The sequence below is a fragment of the Penicillium verrucosum genome (assembly GCF_028828655.1).
Source record: "Penicillium verrucosum strain IBT 35672 chromosome Unknown utg000005l_segment0_segment0, whole genome shotgun sequence".
Classification (NCBI taxonomy): Eukaryota; Fungi; Ascomycota; class Eurotiomycetes; order Eurotiales; family Aspergillaceae; genus Penicillium; species Penicillium verrucosum.
Window position 1 is genome coordinate 352,133 of NW_026643214.1, and position 20,131 is coordinate 372,263.

Consider the following 20,131-nt stretch of genomic DNA (forward strand, 5'->3'; position numbering starts at 1 on the left):
GTACACATATATTCCTCCATTTACCCAATTGCATTCAATTATATTCAAATTATATCCAATGGGTGGATTTCCTAACGGAGTAGTCCGGCACGTTATACTCAAAAGAGTGCAGACCTTGTTCGGCCAGTTCTCGGCGGCATCGATCGTCATTGGAGAGAGTAGTTTAAATTACCGACATACTATTATGATGAGTTATGATTAGTTACCTTTGACCCTCTGATACTGTGCGGTTTGCTTTTGTATATGTATTTCATAGACTCTGTCTCTCTCTGTCTCTCTCTCTCTCTTTCAATATCCGATAATCGCCTCCCAAGGACCCACAAGTATTCTATTGTACACGAGGTTATAGATGATTCCCCCCCCTTTTGGCTCTCCCGAGATTCGTCAATCCTGTGTTTGGTCGCACAGGATCAGACGAACGGGGAAAACTCACTAAAATAACCAAAAAAAAAATAGTAAATTGTGTCCATAGTACTGGCCAGGTATCTGGTATTATTATTTTTTTCTTTCTTCCAATATCAGTCCACCAAACTCATGTTCTTTAGATAGCTTCGAAGCTAGACCCTGCCATATATAATCTCTTCCCCTTTATGAAGTTCTGAGTATACCGCATACCAGCATTCCCAATGTCCGTACTTTGACCATCCCAAATATTAAGTAGATCGAGCAAGGGAGGTCCAAAAAGAGGTTCTGGTTCCCATGTCCTTAGGGATCCGTCATATTAACATATTGGGACTAGGGGCCAGGTCGGGATCCTCGACAACTCTTCTTTTCTTTTTTTTTTCCTCTTCTCTTCTCTTTTGTTTTTTTCCTTTTTCCCTTTTCTTTTTCCCTTTCTTTTTCCCCTTCCCCATTCCCCGTTGGGCTATATCGTCTTTTTTTCCCGCTAAATCACTTTTGACCCGCTTCTCCCGACCCATCCCTCCCTCCACTCTATCTACTCTTGTCTCTCTTCCCTTTACACTCTTCCTCTGTCCTCTCTCTCTCTCTCTCTCTCTCTCTCTCTATCTATTCTTCTATTCTTCTATTGTCCCCTTATTGTTTTCAATCCCTTTTCCTTTTTTATTTTATACTCTTCTATTCATACATGTAAGTTGCTATTCTCTTCGTCTTTTCATCTATTATTCCTCTATTCCTCCTTCCCCCCAATATTGCTATGATGTTCTAGGCAAAGTCCCCTATCAATTGTTCTCTATGATTGTTCTTGATATTCTTGATATCGGGAAAACGCCCTTCACCCCTGCAGAGAATAAGATCTGACACGGTCCACTCTTTGTCTTTCCCACTTTTATTTTTCCGTTTCCCCTTCGCAACTCCCTGTTCTTCGCGTGTGGTGAAATTATATCTGTCCACCCGTATTTTTGAGATTTTCAGTTTTTCGTTCACATTCCAAGTCCATTTCTCTTCTTTAAAGTTCTTCCCAAGATTACGGCTTCCCACTAATCACCCGCCACAGCTCCCTGGGGTTTATAATTTCCCCCTTCTCTCATCTTCCCTATTCTCACTCTCTTCATTTGCCGCTGGATGACTAAGGAACTCTCTCAATGACCACTCCCAACTCTCCGGAGGCAGTGGCCGATGCGGCCAACGGCTCCGCCACCGCGTATGGCACGCGATCGAGAGGTCGTAATGCCCCTCGGCCAAATTACGCTGAGGACCGTGATCTGGACGCGGACATGGATCTCTCGGCGCCAAACTCAAAGTCGGCCAAAAGGAATAGTGGCGTGGCACTCAACAACATTGTCAACGGCGCCAATATCGAGGAGAAGACCTCATCGGCGCAACCACGAAAGAGTCTGACTAATGGCCAGAGCGCAAATGGTTCGGCAAAAGATGCCATTCCGGGCACCTCTTCATTTTCCGCCAGACCGGAAGATGTGAATGGATCTAATTTGAGAAAACGTAAACAACCCGCCAGCACGCCAAATTCAACTCCCAACTCGGGTGGTGCTGTGAAGAAGATCTTCACCACCCCTCCAGGCGATTCGGAGGGCGGTTATTTCACCAATATGATGAGTTTCGAAAACTCAGGGCCCTATCTGCAAGATGGCCAATTAATAGCCGATGATGGCACCACGTTTGCCCTCAATGGTTAGAATCCACTTCCATCAAAGGAATTATTCTGAAAACTAATCTTTTCTTTATAGACCATGTTTATTTAATTTGCGAACCTCCGGGTGAGCCATATTATTTAGCCCGCATCATGGAATTTCTTCCATCCAAAACCAAGCCGGGGGGCTTCATTGAGGCGATGAGAGTTAACTGGTATTATCGTCCACGAGATATCCAGCGCCATTCTCCTGACAGTCGGTTTGTTTTTGCTTCAATGCACTCCGACACCTGCCCCCTTTCTTCATTGCGGGGCAAGTGTGATATTCGACACGTGTCAGAGATTGAGGACCTTAGTTGTTACAAGAAGACAAGGAACTGCTTCTGGTACGACAAAATGTTCGACCGATATATCCATCGCCTTTACGATGTCATTCCGACTAAAGATATCATTAATGTTCCGGGAAACGTCAAAAAGGTTCTCGACGAGCGCTGGAAATTCATTCTCGTCGAAATCGGCAAGGGAAAAGAATTGACAGGTGCCGTCAAGACTTGCAAGCGATGTCGTTTATACGCCGCAAACTCCGAATCAGTCGACTGCGCAGTTTGTCATTCAACATATCACATGCAATGTGTACGACCCGCCTTGACTAAAAAACCCGCCCGAGGCTTCGCTTGGGCCTGTGCCGCTTGCAGTCGCGCCCAAGAGCGCAAACTCGAGGCACGCAACACACCATTAACTGGCAGCACCCGGGCAGATGGCGAAGATGTGATCATGGAAGAAGAGGAAGAAGAAGATCCTCATAATCATGCGAATGGCATAGAAAATGGTACCTCCGCCAGCACCCCCGGAGTCGAGGAAGATTCCATGCCTCAACCTGCAACCGTGGAACAGATTGCACAGGCTAAAATGTGGCCTTACCGATACCTGGGTATTCACTGCCGCGTGGAGGATGCTCTGGACTACGATGATCGAATTTACCCACGAGCTAGCTCACGTATAGGAACTCGACACCAGGCAATGGTTCCCGCTTGGCCAGGACGCGCGGTTGAATACGTGAAGCCTCTGGATGCGAAGAAAAAATCAAAGGTTTCCGGTGGCAAAAAGGATGGCAAGCTCTCCAAGGATGCGCAGGCAGCATTGGAGGCTGCAAAGAACGAGAGAGCAAACCGACCAAAGTGGGTTCAAGATGAGCCAACGGGCTATGTCCATCGTGGTCTGGATGAACCGGTCGCAATCAACGGAAAGCAGGCCCGCACCGCCGAACTTCAATTCAAAATGCCCACTTCTGATCAGATCCCCGCCCGCGGCGAAGATGATGCACCTGGCTCTCATTTAAGCGATGCGGATCGAGAAAAGTTTATCGACGACTACATGCGCCAGGCCAAGGAACTGGCCCCTAGTATTGGAGTCGAGAAACACTCCACGAATTTCCTCGACAGAGCTCTTGCACTTCTTTACTCTGAGAGCTTCGACGTTGAGGCTGCCCTGGCTAAGCTGAAGAAAACCAACAAGTACAAGGATCTTAAGGAGCCCCACATTCGACCGGAGGAGCTCAAGCTATTCGAACAGGGTGTCGCCAAGTATGGATCCGAATGGCGCAATATAATGAAGCACGTCAAGACTGTCCATATCTATCAGATCGTTCGTTTCTACTATATGTGGAAGAAAACACCTAGCGGTCGGAAGATCTGGGGGAGCTATGAAGGCAGACGTGGCAAGAAGGAGGTACGCCGCCACAGCATGATTTCATCCAAACTCCTCGACGACGTGGCCGACGATCATGATGATTCCGCTTTCGACTCCGAGAAAGCCATTGTCCAGAAGCGTGGATTCCATTGCAAGTTCTGCACCACCCGCCATTCCCGCCAGTGGCGCCGTGCGCCCTTGGTTCCCCCCGGCACCGTCATTCCCTCAGAGCCCTCAAACAAAAAAGACAAGGGCCCTATGCTTACCGTTGCGCTCTGTCTTCGCTGCGCTCTGCTATGGCGAAAGTACGGGATTCAATATGAGGATGTTGACGAGGTTGCAAAGAGGATTGCAAACAGTGGTAACAAGTCATGGCGACGCCGCATCGACGAGGAAATGCTCGCGCAACTGATTGTAGCTACCGAAACCCCGTTCATGATCACCCCTGCTACGGCAACTACGGCTACCACGATGGGAATTCCGCTTGATACAAACCCTCGACTCTTGTTGGAAGGAAAGCCGGAGGCAAAGGTGGAAGGTAAGGTGGATCCTACGAAAAAGAAGGCCAAGGAAACCCCTGCACCTTCAGCCGCGACATCTGTCGAGCCTATGCCAAAGAAGAAGACAGTCCCCGAGAAAGTGGTGGAAGCTCCTCCGATTATTCCCGACCCGCCAAAGGCCAAGACTCTCCCGTGTTCAATCTGCAACCAAGTCGAACCCTCGGGTGAAGAGCATCTTTCATGTCGGGATTGCCGTCTAACAGTCCATCGCAATTGCTACGGTGTGCGGGATTCGCGCCCTAGTAACAAATGGTTGTGTGATATGTGCTCCAATGACCGAACTCCCTCGATTTCTACAAACTACACTTGCGTTCTTTGCCCAGTCTTATGGACCGAGCACGACCTTATGGAGACGCCCAAGAACAACTCCCGGAAAAAGACTGAGCGTGACAAGGAAAAGGAGCGCATGGAGAAGGAGATGGTTGCGGAGGCTATCAAGCTTTATCGCCAGCGACAGGAGGCCGTTGGCAAGCCTGTGGGTCCTCGGGAACCACTAAAGCGTACTGCAGGCAACAACTGGGCCCACGTGCTTTGCACCTTGTGGACCCCGGAGTTGAAGTACGGCGATGCAGAGGAACTTGAACCTGCGGAGGGATTCGGATCTATTCCCAAGGAGCGGTGGCGCGAGACATGCAAGGTCTGCAAGTCAAGTAAAGGCGCATGCGTGCCATGCAGCTTTGCTGGCTGCAATGCTCACTTCCACGTGGGCTGTGCTTTCCAAGCACACTACCGGTTCGGCTTTGATATCACACCCGTTAAGAGCTCACGTCGCGACAGCATGCGAGCTATCCGTCTGGGAGAAGATACTGGAGCAGCGACACCTGCTGTTTACTGTCCCAATCACAACGTGCCGACTGTTCTGCACGCAATTGGCGAACAGACAAACCAGGACCATCTAAACGCCCTCCAGTTGTTCGCCCAGACCTACAAACAGGCCGATCTTACTCTTACTGGAACCGTTCGCAAAGCAGCGTACATGCATCAATCTGTTGGAGCTCCCCCACATCCTTCCACCAATGTGAACCGTCGGGCTTCGACAAGTACTACGCCAGCTTCCAAGGAAACCCACAAAGTTCAACCGGCTCTGGAGCAAGTGACTGGAGGTCCCATGGACATCGATACCGACAACCGTGTTGCACCGCGACCAGCTGCTCCTGGCGTGGAGACTAATCATAAATGCGTCCGTTGTGCCACCGGCTTTAGTCCCAGGTGGTGGGCCATTGGGCGACGACCTCTCATGGCTAATGGCTCAGGGCACCCTCATCATCCGCCTCAAGGTGCCTTCCCTCAACAAAATGGGGATCCTTGTGAACTGGCATATGAATGCCATAAATGCCACTTGAAGAACCCAGCGCCTCCTCCACCTCCGCCTGTCCCAGAGCCTACACCCGACCAACGGCCTTCGCCTTATTCTGCTCAACGCCCTATGATACCCACTTCACGAATGCCCGGTCATGCAGGTCATGCAGGTCATGCAAGCCATGCAGGACATACATTTTTGCCGCACCCACATCCCCACCAACACCCGCATCCTCCTCCTCCCCCTAGCAGTGTTCTTGGGCGGCCGATGCCTCCCGCTCACCAATCCAACGGACTCCCTGGACCAGGATACACTGGACCATACGAGCAGCGCCACGCGCCCGACATCGGTCTTCGCAACGGCATGCCGCCGTCGCCTTATCACCCAGCACAGCCACCTCCGCATCACATGAGTAACTATCCGCCACCGCCACCGCACCCCGCAGGCCCGCCACCTCAACACTATACCAGTGCTGGGCCTTCAGGACCACCGCCGCCGTATGCCACCCATCAGAGCCCGTATGGCCCCGTGCAAGCCCGCTCGCCGCATCTTTCGCAGCCACCGCCGCGATCATACGCAGCGTCCGCGTCCCCCCAATCGTGCAAGCCACAACGATCAACCGATCACCCCAGACCTCGCTGAGCGCTCTCAATGGCGGTCCACCTCCTCGCTTGTACTCCGTCGAGCGTGTGGTAGGAGCTACCTCTCACTCACCACCGGTGACACAGGCACGTATTGACCCGCGGGGGCCCACTGCCACCCCTCCAACTCGACCGGAAGACACACCACCTTCCCTGATGGGCGGGCCACCAAGCAGTCGACACTCTGGGGTCAATGGCACAGCGGTCGGGACCGGAGCAAGCGCAAGCCCATCGCTGAAGAACCTTCTCTCATAACGATATTCCACACGAGTGCTCATAATCGAGTTGTATGATAGTGACCTATGTCCTTTCCTATTTGCTTTTACTGCTACTGCATATGCATGCCACGGCATCCCATGAACAAAAAGTGTGTCTAGGGCTGGGCTTCCTTTCTGTGTGTTTTCTCTTTGTTTTCTCTTTGTTCCTTCTTTCCCTTCCAGCCACGGAGATCCTGGGTTTTTTTTGCTCTCGGTACCATCTTTCGTGCTTTATGGTTTCTTCTTTTCTTATGTGCTTGTTTTTTCCCCCGGCGTCTTGAATTACGGCACCTGGGAAAAGTCCGTGGAGTCTGTTATGGAGGGGTTGGAGGGCTTGATATCGTCGAAAATCATGGATTGCATGGAGTATGACTGGGCCACTTTATGATTGATATTACCATTACCCATTATTTCCAGCTAGTTGAATTGATTAGCATTGCTACGATCTAAATTTTCTGATTCTTCAACACTACATTATCCACTCGGTTGTCCGGCACTTGAACAAACCCTGTCAATAGTATGGTGGAACCTCGGATGTTGGAGATGCTGACAAATGCCGATCAAATACCCGGATGAGGTCAACTCGTCATAATCGGATTGCTGTTAGCTACTGGGGATATAAAAGGATATCTTCCGCCAACATTTGCATAGAAAATATCCATTAGACACTGAACACTGTGCATATCACTCAAGATGAGCGAGACCATGCGAGCTATCGGTAAGTGAACGCGGGGCTGAAGAACATCCCCCCACTTGATATCAGCCACATTGAGGATCATACATGAACCATATCAACCCGTCTGCCCTTCAATTAACTGGCTTCGCCCCTTTCCCTCTATATCCACAACTCAAGAACCCTATACAATGTGAACCCCAAACTAACAACCTCCAGGCATCAAAGGCGGCAAAGGCCCCGCAACAAACCTCTTCATCGACCAGATCGCCAAGCCCACCGCTGCAGAAGGCGAAGCCATCATCAAGATCAGAGCCTTCGGGCTAAACCGCATGGATCTGCTCCAGCGCGAGGGCCTATACCCCCTCCCACCCCAAGCACCACCAACCATGGGCGTAGAGTTCTCCGGCGTCATCGAGAGCTTCGGAGCAGACGGACACGAAGACTTCAAGATCGGCGATGAAGTGCTTGGTCTTGCATACGGTGGAGCGTACGCAGAGTACATCGCCGTGTCGAGCCATATGCTAGTGCACAAGCCCAAACAGCTATCCTGGGAAGAGGCAGCCGGAGTCCCGGAGGTAGGCACATGCGCAAAACATTCCTTCAAACATATTTTCTCCAACAATGGAACGTCACTAATAAAACCTCGCAACAGACCTGGATCACAGCGTCCCAAGCGCTATTCCTAATCGGCGAATTCCAATCCGGTCAAAGCGTCCTCTGGCACGCGGGCGCGTCATCGGTCTCAATCTCCGGAATCCAACTAGCAAAAGACGCAGGCGCAAAAGCCATCTACGCAACCGCGGGCTCGCAAGAGAAAATCGACTTCCTGGAAAAAGAACTCGGCGTAACAAAAGCCTTCAACTACAAGACCCAGGACTGGGCAGCTGAGATCCAAACCGCGACATCTGGCGCCGGCGTCGATCTAACCGTCGACTTCATCGGCGCGACGTATTTCCAGGGGAATCTCGATGTAGCGGCGCGCGACAGTCGCATCGTGCTGTTGGGTCTTATGGGCGGCGGTAAGTTACCTGAGGGAGTTAATATTGCGCCGTTGCTGTTTAAGCGTGTGCGTATTGAGGGGAGTACATTGCGCAGTCGGGAGCTGGGGTACCAGCGAAAATTGAGGGATACGCTTGTTGAGCATGCTTTGCCTCGGTTCTGTGATGGGACGTTTAGGGTTTTTGTTGAGAAGGTTTTTCCCTTTGAGGGGATTGAGGAGGCGCATAAGTTGCTTGAGGGTAACACTACCAAGGGGAAGATTATTGTTGCTTTTGAGTAGATTCAGCAACATTGGAAAGTACATACAATATACAAATTCCTCTGGTACAGTATCCTAGACATCCTAAGGAGACAATCTCCAGAATTATGGCATCGGCATCCTAATCCGATAACGACATTCTTCAGAGAGTGTGGTGCCAGTTCTGACCAACAAATTCATTTCGTTTATTGTAAAAGTAAAGAAGCAAGAGCTAGAGCGAGGAGAGAAAAGGAACCACCAACGGACCACGATCGGAAATCTACCGGGAATAGGCATCCTTAGTAGCCTAAAATGGGTTAGAAAAAAACAAACTACCCACAAAAGCAGAGGGACACACTCACCTAGGGGATATGGGTATCCGGGGAGAGAGTGCGTACGACGATGAGTCTTGACAAATGACAAAAGTAACTTTTATCAAAGCTCGCGATGAGGTGTCGAATATACGCCGCGACGCTGACGACCAGCTCCTAGGGTGGTAGGTGGAGAACGATCTCCTCGCTATTATCATCAACATCGCGGTTAGGACTTTCACCAAAACCACTGTCGGAATTGGTCTAGAAATCCCGTGCCTACGAAAGACAAGCCAAAAGCCCTGGAGTTTATATCGGTTTCCCTTAATGTCTTCGGGGACCTAAGGTGACATTAGTATGATTCTTTACCGAGCCTGTCATGGGAAGGTCCCTGGCAACTTACAGTTTCGTAGGGCTTGTGCAATTTGTTACAATACTTGCTGTTCTTGCCATCGTATGTCTCGGCATAGCACCGAACGACAAAACATTGAAGGCTAAAGCGAGGCCGAATCAGCCTCGGTCTTCCGCCCTTCCATTTCTTCAAGGCGGTAATCCTCTTGAATGCAGGACCTCAGATTGGGAAGGTTCATGGCAATCCCCCATGTTCCACTGCGATCTCATCCAGGTGTATAGATAGACGGTCATCTTTTTCCCTTCCAGGCTTGCCAGCCACCATGTGTTCCCTAAAGAAGCTAACGTGACTTGTGGCGCAGCTGGGTGCCGGAGCCCGATTTCTCTCGATCCTCGTGGGCAATTCTCCGTAGATATTGACCATCCCGACATTCCAACGGATCGTCACATTTGAGTGAAGTTGATAAAGACCACTCGATAATATGACAAGTGCTGGTCGTCGGGGTTGTCCTTTGGAATGTCGAATGAATCCTTCGTGAAAGGCCCACCTAAAGTACAACGAATCTTCCGTGCTAAAACTTAGGTTCTTATGGGTACAGCAAACGTTAATTTGCTAGGTTTGTGCTCATAAAAAAGTTTTCTGATTTGGAATTTAACCTCTTCCTAGAGGGATCGGTTGTCCAGATTCCTCAGTTCTCCGTTTGTCAAGAAGCCAGGGAGGTCCCGTACAGAGAGGTGCCCCGTCGGGTCTGCCAAATCGGGATCTGCAATGTCGGGGATCGGGAAATCGATCATGTCTTCTTGGTTGGCTGATGAGAACTAGGAGATAAACTAACCCTAGACTTCTCGTCAATCGTAAGGAAGAAGAAAGATGTTGCGTCCGCCGTTATGCCGTATACTATGCAATCCTTTTTCTTCTCATGTCGTCGATATCACCAAACCAGACTGTGTCTGGTTTGCCGATAAGGGCAAACTTCTTCTTCCGGTCCTTCACCGTTTTGGTCTCCAAGCAACTCAACGCAAGCTCCTTCTATTCGCGACTGTTGATCTCGAACATTCGAGAATGTTCCAACGAAAATGGGGTTTCCAGGCTTTGCGATTGGGTATTTGGCAATGTGATCGATAAACCGACTCCAATCTCCGACCCAGTGTCTTTCTGACTATATATAGATGCTTTGGCCGGCGTCGGGCTAGCGGGAAGTAGCGATGTCGTGGGCGTAGACAAGTAGCAATTCAAGCGTCCAACGAATCCTGGCTCCATTAAGTGGAATTTTGGAACAAGCGGCATCGACTTTCGTCAGGGCACTCTTAAGTTTGGCCGGGGTCGGAATAGAAGGGATATGTGCAAGCTCATCGTCTGCTCGGGTTGCTGTTAGATGAAGTATCTCCTCGAGTAGTACCACGGTCGCCGACGGTGAGGGTTGGCAGCTTCGGAGTTTTCCTTTGTGAGTCGCATGACCTTTCTCTAAGTTCATTCCGCTGTTCCTTGAAAATGAGGTCCAAGAACTTGTGTCCAATGTTGAATTTTGACGGCATGATGGTTTGGCTTGGAGGGCTAGGTAGATGGGAATAAGAAAAGAGGTTTGTAGAGAGAGGAATTCTAGAAGCTGAATTGTCCCGAGACCTAAATAGGCAAGTACCAATTTAGGCTTAGTAGCTTCTCTCTGTACAACAGTCTACCCTATAAAGATTCACCCACTAGCGGCCAAGAGATCTGCCAATTTTCTTCAAATTCACTTCAGATACACTTCAGATACACTTCAGATTCAATTCACTTTAGAAGCCCCTATACCTAGCTATATAGTGAATCCTATATTATACGTAGTATAATAGAAGGCATCTTCCGTCCAAGAAGGGAGTAAGATCCGATTGCTTTATACGATAATACTCCTAGGCATACTATTAAAGGACTCTTGATTTCTTCGTGGAGCTTAGGGTTATTGTGATAGAATAGCCTACTCCGTACCTTTTTACCTGATTTAAACCCCTTAAGGAGGTATAGAACTAGATGAAGGATTATATTGAGAGAAAGTATAGGGATCAGCACTTTCCTTTATCGAAGCTTCGTGGTGTGGTTTAGCAAAAGAAGAGTTCCTCCATCGTACCTAATTGGCAGCCTGTTAGATCTCTTAGTGTAGCTTAACTTCTTCAACCACCGATCAATCTCACATTGCACAATGCATTTCGACGTCCACATAGACTTCTCCTATTGACTGTCTATTACTACTTGGCCTTGGGTATAAAGTATGGCCATTAGTTTTAGGGTTGCACTTGACTATAAGGAATACCTAACTAGTACATCCATACCATGTATGCATATGCAGACCTCGTAGAGTACTACCTCATGCAGCTATCCCTGTCTCGTATGATTGGCCGGGGTCCCCAATCACATGGAACCGATCAGCAACTGAACCGTGGGTGATGGGGAAATTAGGTAAGATCACAACCTCTACCATCAACTATATCAGATATTATTATATTTATATCTTCTACCATTCTAATATCTATCATTTGAATATAAATATATTTAGTATATTTAATGTATAATGTACTACATGTATAGATAAAATTAAGAATTAATGTGTCACGTTAAAGACAGTTGAAATGCATGTAATTTGGAGCTGCAGATGATCCATTTCTGGAAGTGGAGACGACCAAAGTCAACTAATCAGCAGTCGATGAGATCACCTCGGATTATTTGGTCTTCCGTCAGATTTGGCCCCAAATGGGCCCAAACATCCTCTCTCCACTCTTGTGTTTTTTTGCTTTTTCTTTTTTTTTTTTCGATTCTGCAGAGTGTGAAGGTGGATTTATACATATGTATACTTGGTAGGTTTACAATATGGTCCTTATAATATACTTTAAAACTTTTGGTGTTAATAATAGAACTATCTTTATATACATATGTACCTAGGTATATATCACTACAACCATATATTGTATAGATGTTGTATTTGTTCCAGGATACTAGCCTAAATCAAAATAACCAGGGCTTCTTATGTTATCTGGACTGCATAGCCACCCCAGCACCACCCAGGTGTATTGTGTTACAGAATCTGCGCTTACTAACCCGCCAACCTTCTAGAAGAAAAAAAAAAAAAAAAAAAAGAGGCGTCATTGGGTCCACAGGTTACGATCGGAGGCTCTGCCAGAGAAGAGATAGTATAGAGGAATAGAAGGAGAGAGATAGCCCCTAACTATATAACCTTATAATAAGTTATAATAACATATAGATAGATCGAAATGACTAGAAATATATAGTTAATAACCCCAAATCAATACCTAAACTAGTAAACTTGGAACTGTGACTGTAACTAAGATTACCTGAGGGATCATCCCGTCCCGCCCCAAGGCCTTCTGGAAGGAGGAAAGAAGCCCCTTCCCCGTGTTCGCCCCTCCACTGTCCTCAGCTCTGGGCTGTTTTTTACTTCTTCTTTTCTTCTTTTTGCTCTTTTTTTTTCCAACTTCTTGAATTTCCTTTTTTTCCTTTTGCTCTTTCCTCTTCCTCCTCTTTTTCTTTGTTAATTTCTCACCGCTTACACGTTACACACTAAACATACACCCTCAACCATGTCGAACTGACGTCCTTTCCCGTTCCCTTTCTCTTCTTTCATCTCCAATTGAACCCCCTTCGTCCTCGACAACTCACGTGTCGCTTTCATCCCATCACTCCTCCGATCCCCGGGGTGGAAAAAAGTGGGTTGCTCGATCTGTCTAGTGCGACAAGTTTTAGAAGTCTAGGCTCTGGGGGGTTGTCTCGGAACCTCCAGTCCACAACGCGACTCGGACTGCCTCGCTGCAGGAAACAACTCCATTGTTCGATTCGGTGAACTGAGAGCTTGCTTCCCGACTGCCATTCCTTCTCCCCGACTTTCTTTGTGTGCCGATTTACTCGGATCCCTCCCGATCTTCCATATCCCCCCTCCCCAACCTCGCCGCTCGTTTTTTTTCCCACCTTCCCAAAAGCCGCCCTCGTCACCCGTACCTTCCATCATACCCCTAGTTGCACGCCTCGGTCTTCGTCATCTGAGCTACATGCGAATCAGGCCCACTCCGACCAAACCCTTCCCTTTTCTTCACTCCGCTTGAGTTTTTGTCAGTCTTGTGATTCCAGCGACACAGCCTGATCGGTGGTCGCTCTACACCTTCCAACAATCATGTTTGACCGCGTGGATTGCGCAGGTCTCTACATTGATGACCGAGTGCGGTCGGAGAGATGGGTGCGCAAAAATTCCATCGATGCTTCAACAATATCGTCCATAGGTTCCTTCACAACCCCCGAAGAACCAGAGGCCCTGCAGGCGGATGTGGAGCAGCTGCTGTCAGTGTGCAAACAAGGTAGGTTCTGCAGACTGCACTCCGTTTGATGATTTACTAATCACTGTCGTTCTTGCAGTCTATCTCTGCCACAACGGTTCCTCCTTTGCTACCAAGCTGGCCGAGCTCAGCGACCGGTCGGGCAGCGAGTGTAACCCCATTTTCGCATTCTTTGAGGTGGGGTTTAGCGGCGAAGAGTCGAACCTGGCTCGTCGAAAAGCCAGCCGCGCCTCGTGGACAGACAACGCTCCCCCGTCACCAGGCTCCATCCACCGTACTTTCACATTTTCAACACAATCCGATGAAGCACGAGGCCTATCCCTTCTATCAGGTGTTTCGAACGATATCCAAGCCCAAGAGGGGCCAAATTTGGTCATTCCCATTGCGATTTTACGTCTTCCTACCCCCGATGGGCCCAGCGATAATGCGGATACCCGTCAACCAGATTCTCAAGGACCTATCACGGCGGAGCACAAGCAGATTGCCCGCTGTCTTGATGCCGGTGCTATGGATGTCTTGACCACTCCCCTAGACCGGTCGCGGATTCAAGGGCTTGTGGTTCATGCCTACCGCACCCGTAAAGCAGCTCAAAGAGAGATGTCCCGATTTCTTGCACGGAGAAAGCAACGAAAGCTTTCTTGGGTTGGTGTGAATGATGAACAGCCATATTCTTATTTAAGAGAAGCCATGGTTTCAAAGCTGATGAAGGGAATTTGCAACCCAGAAGAAGTCATACATGATGAATTCCAGGAACAGGATCTCAATATTGATCCCGCGCGTATCCCTTTTATCAAAGAGCAGGTAGGCAGTTGGAAGTTCTGCGCGCACGAGTTTACCGAGGACGAACTGGTCTTTGGCGCCTGTGAGATGATACAGCATGCTTTCACCATGCCGGGACTGGATACTTGGCGGTTGACCCCCGATGAATTGCAAACGTTCCTCCTCGCCTGCCGCGCCGCCTATAACTCCTTCGTGCTTTACCACAATTTCCGCCATGCGATTGATGTGCTGCAATCCGTCTTTTGCTTCCTGCTAAACATTGGGGCTTTGCCTCCATATGAATCCGTTGGGGGATCTCCTATCCCCGAAACCCCCATCACCTCCCTTCTCACGCCATTCGACGCCCTTACTCTCCTTATCTCAGCCATTGGTCATGACGTCGGCCACCCAGGTGTCAACAATTTCTTCCTCGTCAAATTGAACGCACCTTTGGCTCAACTTTACAACGACAATTCCGTCTTGGAAGCGTTCCACTGCGCCGCCTTCTCCCAAATTCTGCGTCGGCACTGGCCTGCAGCATTCAAGGACAATCAACTTCGAAAGCTCCTTATCAGCTCTATACTGGCCACAGATATGGGCGTGCACCAAAAGTTCATGCAACGAATGGGCTCATTCCAAGAAAAGTTTTATGAAAACAACCGATCTGTTGATGGCTGGAAGCCGCAAGATGTCGACATGTACAAGACTCTCGTTTGTGGATTATTGATCAAATGTGCCGACATCAGTAACGTGGCTCGACCGTGGAAAGTTGCCAAGAAGTGGACGCAGATTCTGCAAGAGGAGTTCGCCAATCAGGGCGAGATGGAAAGGGAGGTTGGAATGGAAACTGCACTGTTTGGCGGGCCACCCGAATTAGGGAACATCTACAAATTGGCTACTGGTCAAATTGGATTCATGTCGATATTCGCCCTGCCGCTCTTCGAAGGCATTTCCGACCTTCTGCCCCAGTTGCAGTTCACTGCCGACCATATCCTTCGCAATCAGGCACAGTGGCAGGAACTTTCTAACGAGGAGCTGAAGAAGCAAGGTCTTCCGATTGAGAAACGGGCCGAGATTACTGTTTCGCCTCGTTCCCATAGCCCTGAATCCTCTGACAAGCTGCATGTCGATTCAGGAGATGGCGCATCGGATGGAGTCAAAGCTCCCACGAGTTCAGGCTCTCGTGGATACAATGAAAACAACATTGAGCCGGTTGTGTCGCCCGATACCACAGGTCCTCAGATCGAAATCACAGGAAGTCCCCTGGTGCCAACGACTGCATCTCGGAAGTCTTCTAGTGCAATGCCGGACCTTTCTGGTTTCTCCATCCCAGGAGCTCCGGAGTCTGCGCGTGGGTCTGTTTCAACACAACTACATAACCCTCTCGCGGAAACAGGCCCTGTTACCGATGATCCGGCTGTGCTAGCTGCCGTCTTGTATGCCAACTCGGCCTTTGGTGGCGGTACTTCATCGGGATCAGTAGGGCGTGACCATGGGTCTGGGTCTGCTGAGAGACCAAGCAGCTCCCGCCAAGGTCTTCCACATGGCTCTCAACGCGGCTCTCAACGCGGTTCTCAACGTCACCATGCGCACAACAGCTCGTCTGCTCGCACGGGCTCAAATCGCAATAGTTGCACACGGACACAAAGCACTTACAGCAACACGATGACACCGATCTCTCCCGCAACTAATGCCTCAAGCTTTTTGGCTGTGGATAGCGGCGACGAAAAGCGAGTCTCTGGGGAAAGTGTCGCGCAAAGTGATCTTGGAGGACCTGACGATAACAGCACCCGTCCCAGCACAGCGGACGCATATCCTTCAAATGTATCAGAGCCCCCAGGCGGTTACAGCCCCGGTCGTGCCTCTAACATTGCTCGTGGTCAAACTCGATCCGAAGACGGTGCCAGCAAAGACTTCTCCAGGCTGGGAGCTCACGGAACCTGCAGCACGGCCCAGTCGACGACTACTGGCGAGAGCACCAAAAATGAAACTCCGCAAGTGGATGACTCCAATGGTACCCGTAGACTTCCTAAGCGGAAGAGTCGACTTCGACTTGCTTTTTGGAAACGTCGCAACCATTCGCACGAGGTCCGCGGTGAGACCTGACTTTTGCCATCCTGATTGATGCTTTCGCGTTTTCGGAGCATCTTCAGCTGTGTATAATGCTGCCATGGTCTTACGAACATTTCATTTTGCAACGAGGCTTGAGACCACACTGGTGTTCGATGAATTCATGACTCGACCAGTCGAAGAAGCCTGACTTTGGACTTTCTTTTCCCCACCGCATTGGCTCTCCTGGTCATGACTCTACGAGGTCGATAACGATACCTTCTTACCTTCTGCTGGAATGTCTGAGTTTGTCTCGGACACGAAAGCAAATGCAAAGCTTGTCTGGGCAATTACATTGTCAAGGACAAGATGAGTTGCATGTTTTAATTCATCCTCTCTCCTTTTGAGATTGAGAGTCACGCTTTATCATTTATTCCTCTCGATGGAGACACTGGCATTGATGTTCCCGCTACATCTGTCATCTGATTATTTGCATCGGGCTTGCCCACTACTTCAGTGTGATGACCACGAATATTATCCTTACCCTGCACCTTCCTTCATCTCTCTTTTTTTTTTTTTTTTTGTATTTCTGCCCCGCAGTTGTCTCATATGTTTTCGGGCAGTTCTCTCTTGTCCTAGAGTACGGTGACAGGCCGGCGTTCTATCTTTTACAGGAGTGGGCTTTTCCCCTTTTTCCCCCTGTATTTGATCCTCTTGTGTTTTGGTTTTTTTTTTTTTACCTTCTTTTTTTACCTGGACTCTTGTTAGACTCTTCCGCTCCGCGCGATAATGAATGTGATGTGTACAGTGATACTTTGATTCTTGTGCTCAGATTTGTAATTGTAACATGTGTGTATTCAAGGATATTCTTAGGAGTGCCAGCACGATCTAAAAATGGGGTTTTATACTTTTTATACATATAGCAACTGAATGTAGATGTAGATACTAAGTAGGAATATGACCCAATACATACTCCTACTGACAATCCTCACAGGCTGCCTTATCCTTACTCCCCTCCTTCTCCTCCTCTTTCTTTGCCGCCGTTTGCTCACCCTGTTCCTTCTTCAATGCCCGATCCGTATGTCCCAAATCCCTATTAGGAGCAATAACATTCCGCACAAGTGACTTGAGCGCTTTGACTTCTAAATGAAGGAGGAGAATGGTTAGACCAAGTATTGAATAGTATAACCAGACAAGTCATCCATGTAGTATATAAAGAATGCATAGAATGCATAGCCCCAATACATAATTAAAATGGAAAAAGAAAAGAAACGAAAGAAAAGAAAAACATACCAGGAAATCCCCCATCCCTCTTTCGATCCCACAGAATACTCTCCTGCGTAGTGATCTCCCCTTCAACCATCATACCATGCCATATCGTCACCGTGAAGACGCCGCCGGTTTTCGGGACGAGGGCTACCTCGCCCAGGTCTGTGCTGAATGTTGAGAGGAGTTCTTGGGCGAACTGTTGCTTTTGTTAGCATTTGCATTTGCATTCAAAGATTGTATTCATGGTCATGGTCATGGTCATGTTGACAGTGACAGTGCCAGTGACAATATATCAAGTATCCAGTATCAAGGAAAAAAAAAACAAATGACTTCGAATGTGATAGGTCAGAAAAGAAAGAAAGAAAGATAACCACGTACGTATGCGGCGCGGAGCATCCATCGACACTGTGTGCAGAACTGGATTGAGATGCGGGGGAGATGGACGTTTGCTTGTGCGAGTTTTTCGGTGTTATCGATGTTATGGGTGATTGAGTCTGACGGTTTCGATGTCGATGGAGATTCGGCCATGATGGATGGTGGTGGTTTGTTGCTGATGCAGGTCAATGAGGAGGGTAAGTGGTGTACAATATTGTAGTGTGTGGGTGGAGTGTTTCGGATGATGGGGTAGTGTGTATGTTGTATATGCAAGTGGATGGATGGGTTGTATTTCTGGTTAGACAGTTGAGAGGTATGTTGGTTGTATGTTGTGTGTTGCACGTTCAAGCTGATGTCCAGAGCTTAGTGGGATGGGAATTTGGATGATGTCAGCGGGGATGGACTGACTGTAGTTACTATATCAAGGACTTTCTTTTACAATTTTATATTTCTTATTCTATATTTATTCATGTATAAAAGTACTTTAGCTAGACCTACCGATTGTCAATTTAGGCCATACAAGGCCGAAACAATAAGGCCGAAACAACGGAGGGCTAAACCGGACTCCTAGGTCATCCCAAGCAAATCGCGAGACGTGATTGTCGGGCTCTGGGGCCGACTTACAAAATGCTCTTTGCGGAAATTCGATTAGATCGATATGGTATTTGGTCATGCGAATCTATGATACATGAATGGCAACTCTCACACCTTGACTGACATAAGATGATTTTTGAAGATTTGAGAACCCATAAAGAAAAGGATACATAAGAGAAAGACAAAGAAAAAAGAAAAAGAAAAAGAAAAAGAAAAGGCCGATTCCAAGCAAACACAGCGAGAAGGGGGAATGGTGTAATTCAGAGAAGAAGTAAAGCGCAACAGGTGCATCGTCAAGTGCACTGTCTGCAGAGTCCGAGGACGAAGGGAGACCGGGGTAGCGGAAAGGGCGACAAAACACAACGGGACTCTTATAATCCCCGGAGGCGTGGAAGGTTTCGTGCAAGACCAGCAGACGATTCTTTCAGGCCGACATTTTTGTCCGCGCAAGCAATCGCAGTGCTTTGTTCGGGTCCAAGGGGGTGGTCGTGAATGGGTCCGGAATTAAATAGAAGAGAAGAGGGAGAAAGAGAAAAAAAGGAGAGCGAAATATCATGGCAAAAGATTCCCGTCGTGAGTGCATTACATGACGGTGCAGCAACCTCCCTGTTGCTGGGGAGCATAGGGATCCTCGCGCTTGTCGACCTAGGAAGATGGAGTTAGTTTTGGACATGGGCGCACGCGATGAGACGAAAAACAAGGCCGGTCGCATACCTGTCCCCATACGGATGGAACCATAAAGTCGCGAGTGTTGTTACAGTAGCTTATGAGACTGTTGAATGTGTCAGTTTGTTTGTCTTTTTTTCTCTCTCTTTTGGTTCAACAAAAGGGTTGGAAAACGGACGAGAGAGCTGCCTCGGAGACCTTGACCCGTGGACGGTCCAGATCCTCCTTTAGACGACCATTGAGCTCGGTCAACCGACGATATTTCAAGTCGGCGACACTTTGCTTCTTATTCTTGACATCACCCCCGGATCGAAGTTCATAGGGAGCCATCGTGATGGGTTGAACTGTGAAAGAAGCGCGAATAGAGAAAGGGGGGAGAGGGGGGTTTTTGGATCGGCAGGTGTCTCAAGGGTCAAGGGCGTAAGAATTAGGTTAGGTTAGGTTTAAGGGGAGGGGGGCGGATAATCAGGGGCCAAGACGCCGGACAAAGAAGAAAGGGAAAAAAAAAAGAAGGTGAAGGATTCGGATGTCGAGTTGTTCTAAGGGAGAGAATGGACAAATGAGTTCTGTGGTTTAGAGGGGATTTGGGAAGATCCCCCGGGGGGCTGGTCCGTGGGTTTCCCTTTTTTTTTCTTCTTTCTTTCTTTTCTCCCCTTACACGTTACGTTGGTATATGTTATACTGGGGGAATTTATTTGGGGGGAAGTACCCGGTACTTATTGTATTATAGAGTGAAACAACAAATAATATGTATCCAGTACTTTCTATTCGAATTTATATTTGGTATTTATATTATAAAAAGTACATTGTCGGGGTCGGAATGAGATAGTTGGAATTATAATATTTGAACAGAGTAGAGTCAACCAATAATACACTCATAATCACAATGTATAGTCATCAAATATGACATATCAACATCCTCGTAGACACCGAGTTATAACTTTGTATGTACTTTTGAATTCCTGCCTTAGGCCACCACACGTGATCGCCATCGCTTAACGCGAAGTGGGAACATTGGCGGGATCCAATT

At 48.4% G+C, this 20,131-nt stretch overlaps 6 protein-coding genes across 6 annotated transcripts; 3 read left to right on the top strand and 3 right to left on the bottom strand.

Moving 5' to 3' along the window:
- Positions 1-1,544: 1,544 nt before the first annotated feature.
- On the top strand, positions 1,545-6,495 carry N7516_010978 (DNA-binding E3 ubiquitin-protein ligase SNT2; the record flags this gene model as incomplete). Its single annotated transcript, XM_057223696.1, has 3 exons — positions 1,545-2,091; positions 2,148-6,117; positions 6,180-6,495. The coding sequence occupies 3 exons, from the start codon at positions 1,545-1,547 to the stop codon at positions 6,493-6,495; spliced, it is 4,833 nt and encodes a 1,610-aa protein (XP_057068836.1).
- Positions 6,496-7,190: 695 nt separating this feature from the next.
- Positions 7,191-8,452, top strand: N7516_010979 (NAD(P)H-quinone oxidoreductase; the record flags this gene model as incomplete). The annotated part of the gene is made up of 3 exons (XM_057223697.1): positions 7,191-7,215; positions 7,390-7,748; positions 7,826-8,452. 3 exons carry the CDS (start codon positions 7,191-7,193, stop codon positions 8,450-8,452), a joined length of 1,011 nt encoding a protein of 336 aa, XP_057068837.1.
- Positions 8,453-10,262: 1,810 nt separating this feature from the next.
- N7516_010980 (uncharacterized protein) lies at positions 10,263-10,608 on the bottom strand (the record flags this gene model as incomplete). The annotated part of the gene is made up of 2 exons (XM_057223698.1): positions 10,263-10,441; positions 10,473-10,608. 2 exons carry the CDS (start codon positions 10,606-10,608, stop codon positions 10,263-10,265), a joined length of 315 nt encoding a protein of 104 aa, XP_057068838.1.
- Positions 10,609-13,229: 2,621 nt separating this feature from the next.
- On the top strand, positions 13,230-16,254 carry pdeB (3',5'-cyclic-nucleotide phosphodiesterase PDE2; the record flags this gene model as incomplete). Its single annotated transcript, XM_057223699.1, has 2 exons — positions 13,230-13,410; positions 13,469-16,254. 2 exons carry the CDS (start codon positions 13,230-13,232, stop codon positions 16,252-16,254), a joined length of 2,967 nt encoding a protein of 988 aa, XP_057068839.1.
- A 918-nt stretch (positions 16,255-17,172) lies between these two features.
- Positions 17,173-17,994, bottom strand: N7516_010982 (Rdx family protein; the record flags this gene model as incomplete). The annotated part of the gene is made up of 3 exons (XM_057223700.1): positions 17,173-17,339; positions 17,491-17,662; positions 17,845-17,994. 3 exons carry the CDS (start codon positions 17,992-17,994, stop codon positions 17,173-17,175), a joined length of 489 nt encoding a protein of 162 aa, XP_057068840.1.
- Positions 17,995-19,017: 1,023 nt separating this feature from the next.
- Positions 19,018-19,431, bottom strand: N7516_010983 (guanine nucleotide-binding protein subunit gamma; the record flags this gene model as incomplete). The annotated part of the gene is made up of 3 exons (XM_057223701.1): positions 19,018-19,080; positions 19,150-19,207; positions 19,280-19,431. 3 exons carry the CDS (start codon positions 19,429-19,431, stop codon positions 19,018-19,020), a joined length of 273 nt encoding a protein of 90 aa, XP_057068841.1.
- Positions 19,432-20,131: the final 700 nt, after the last annotated feature.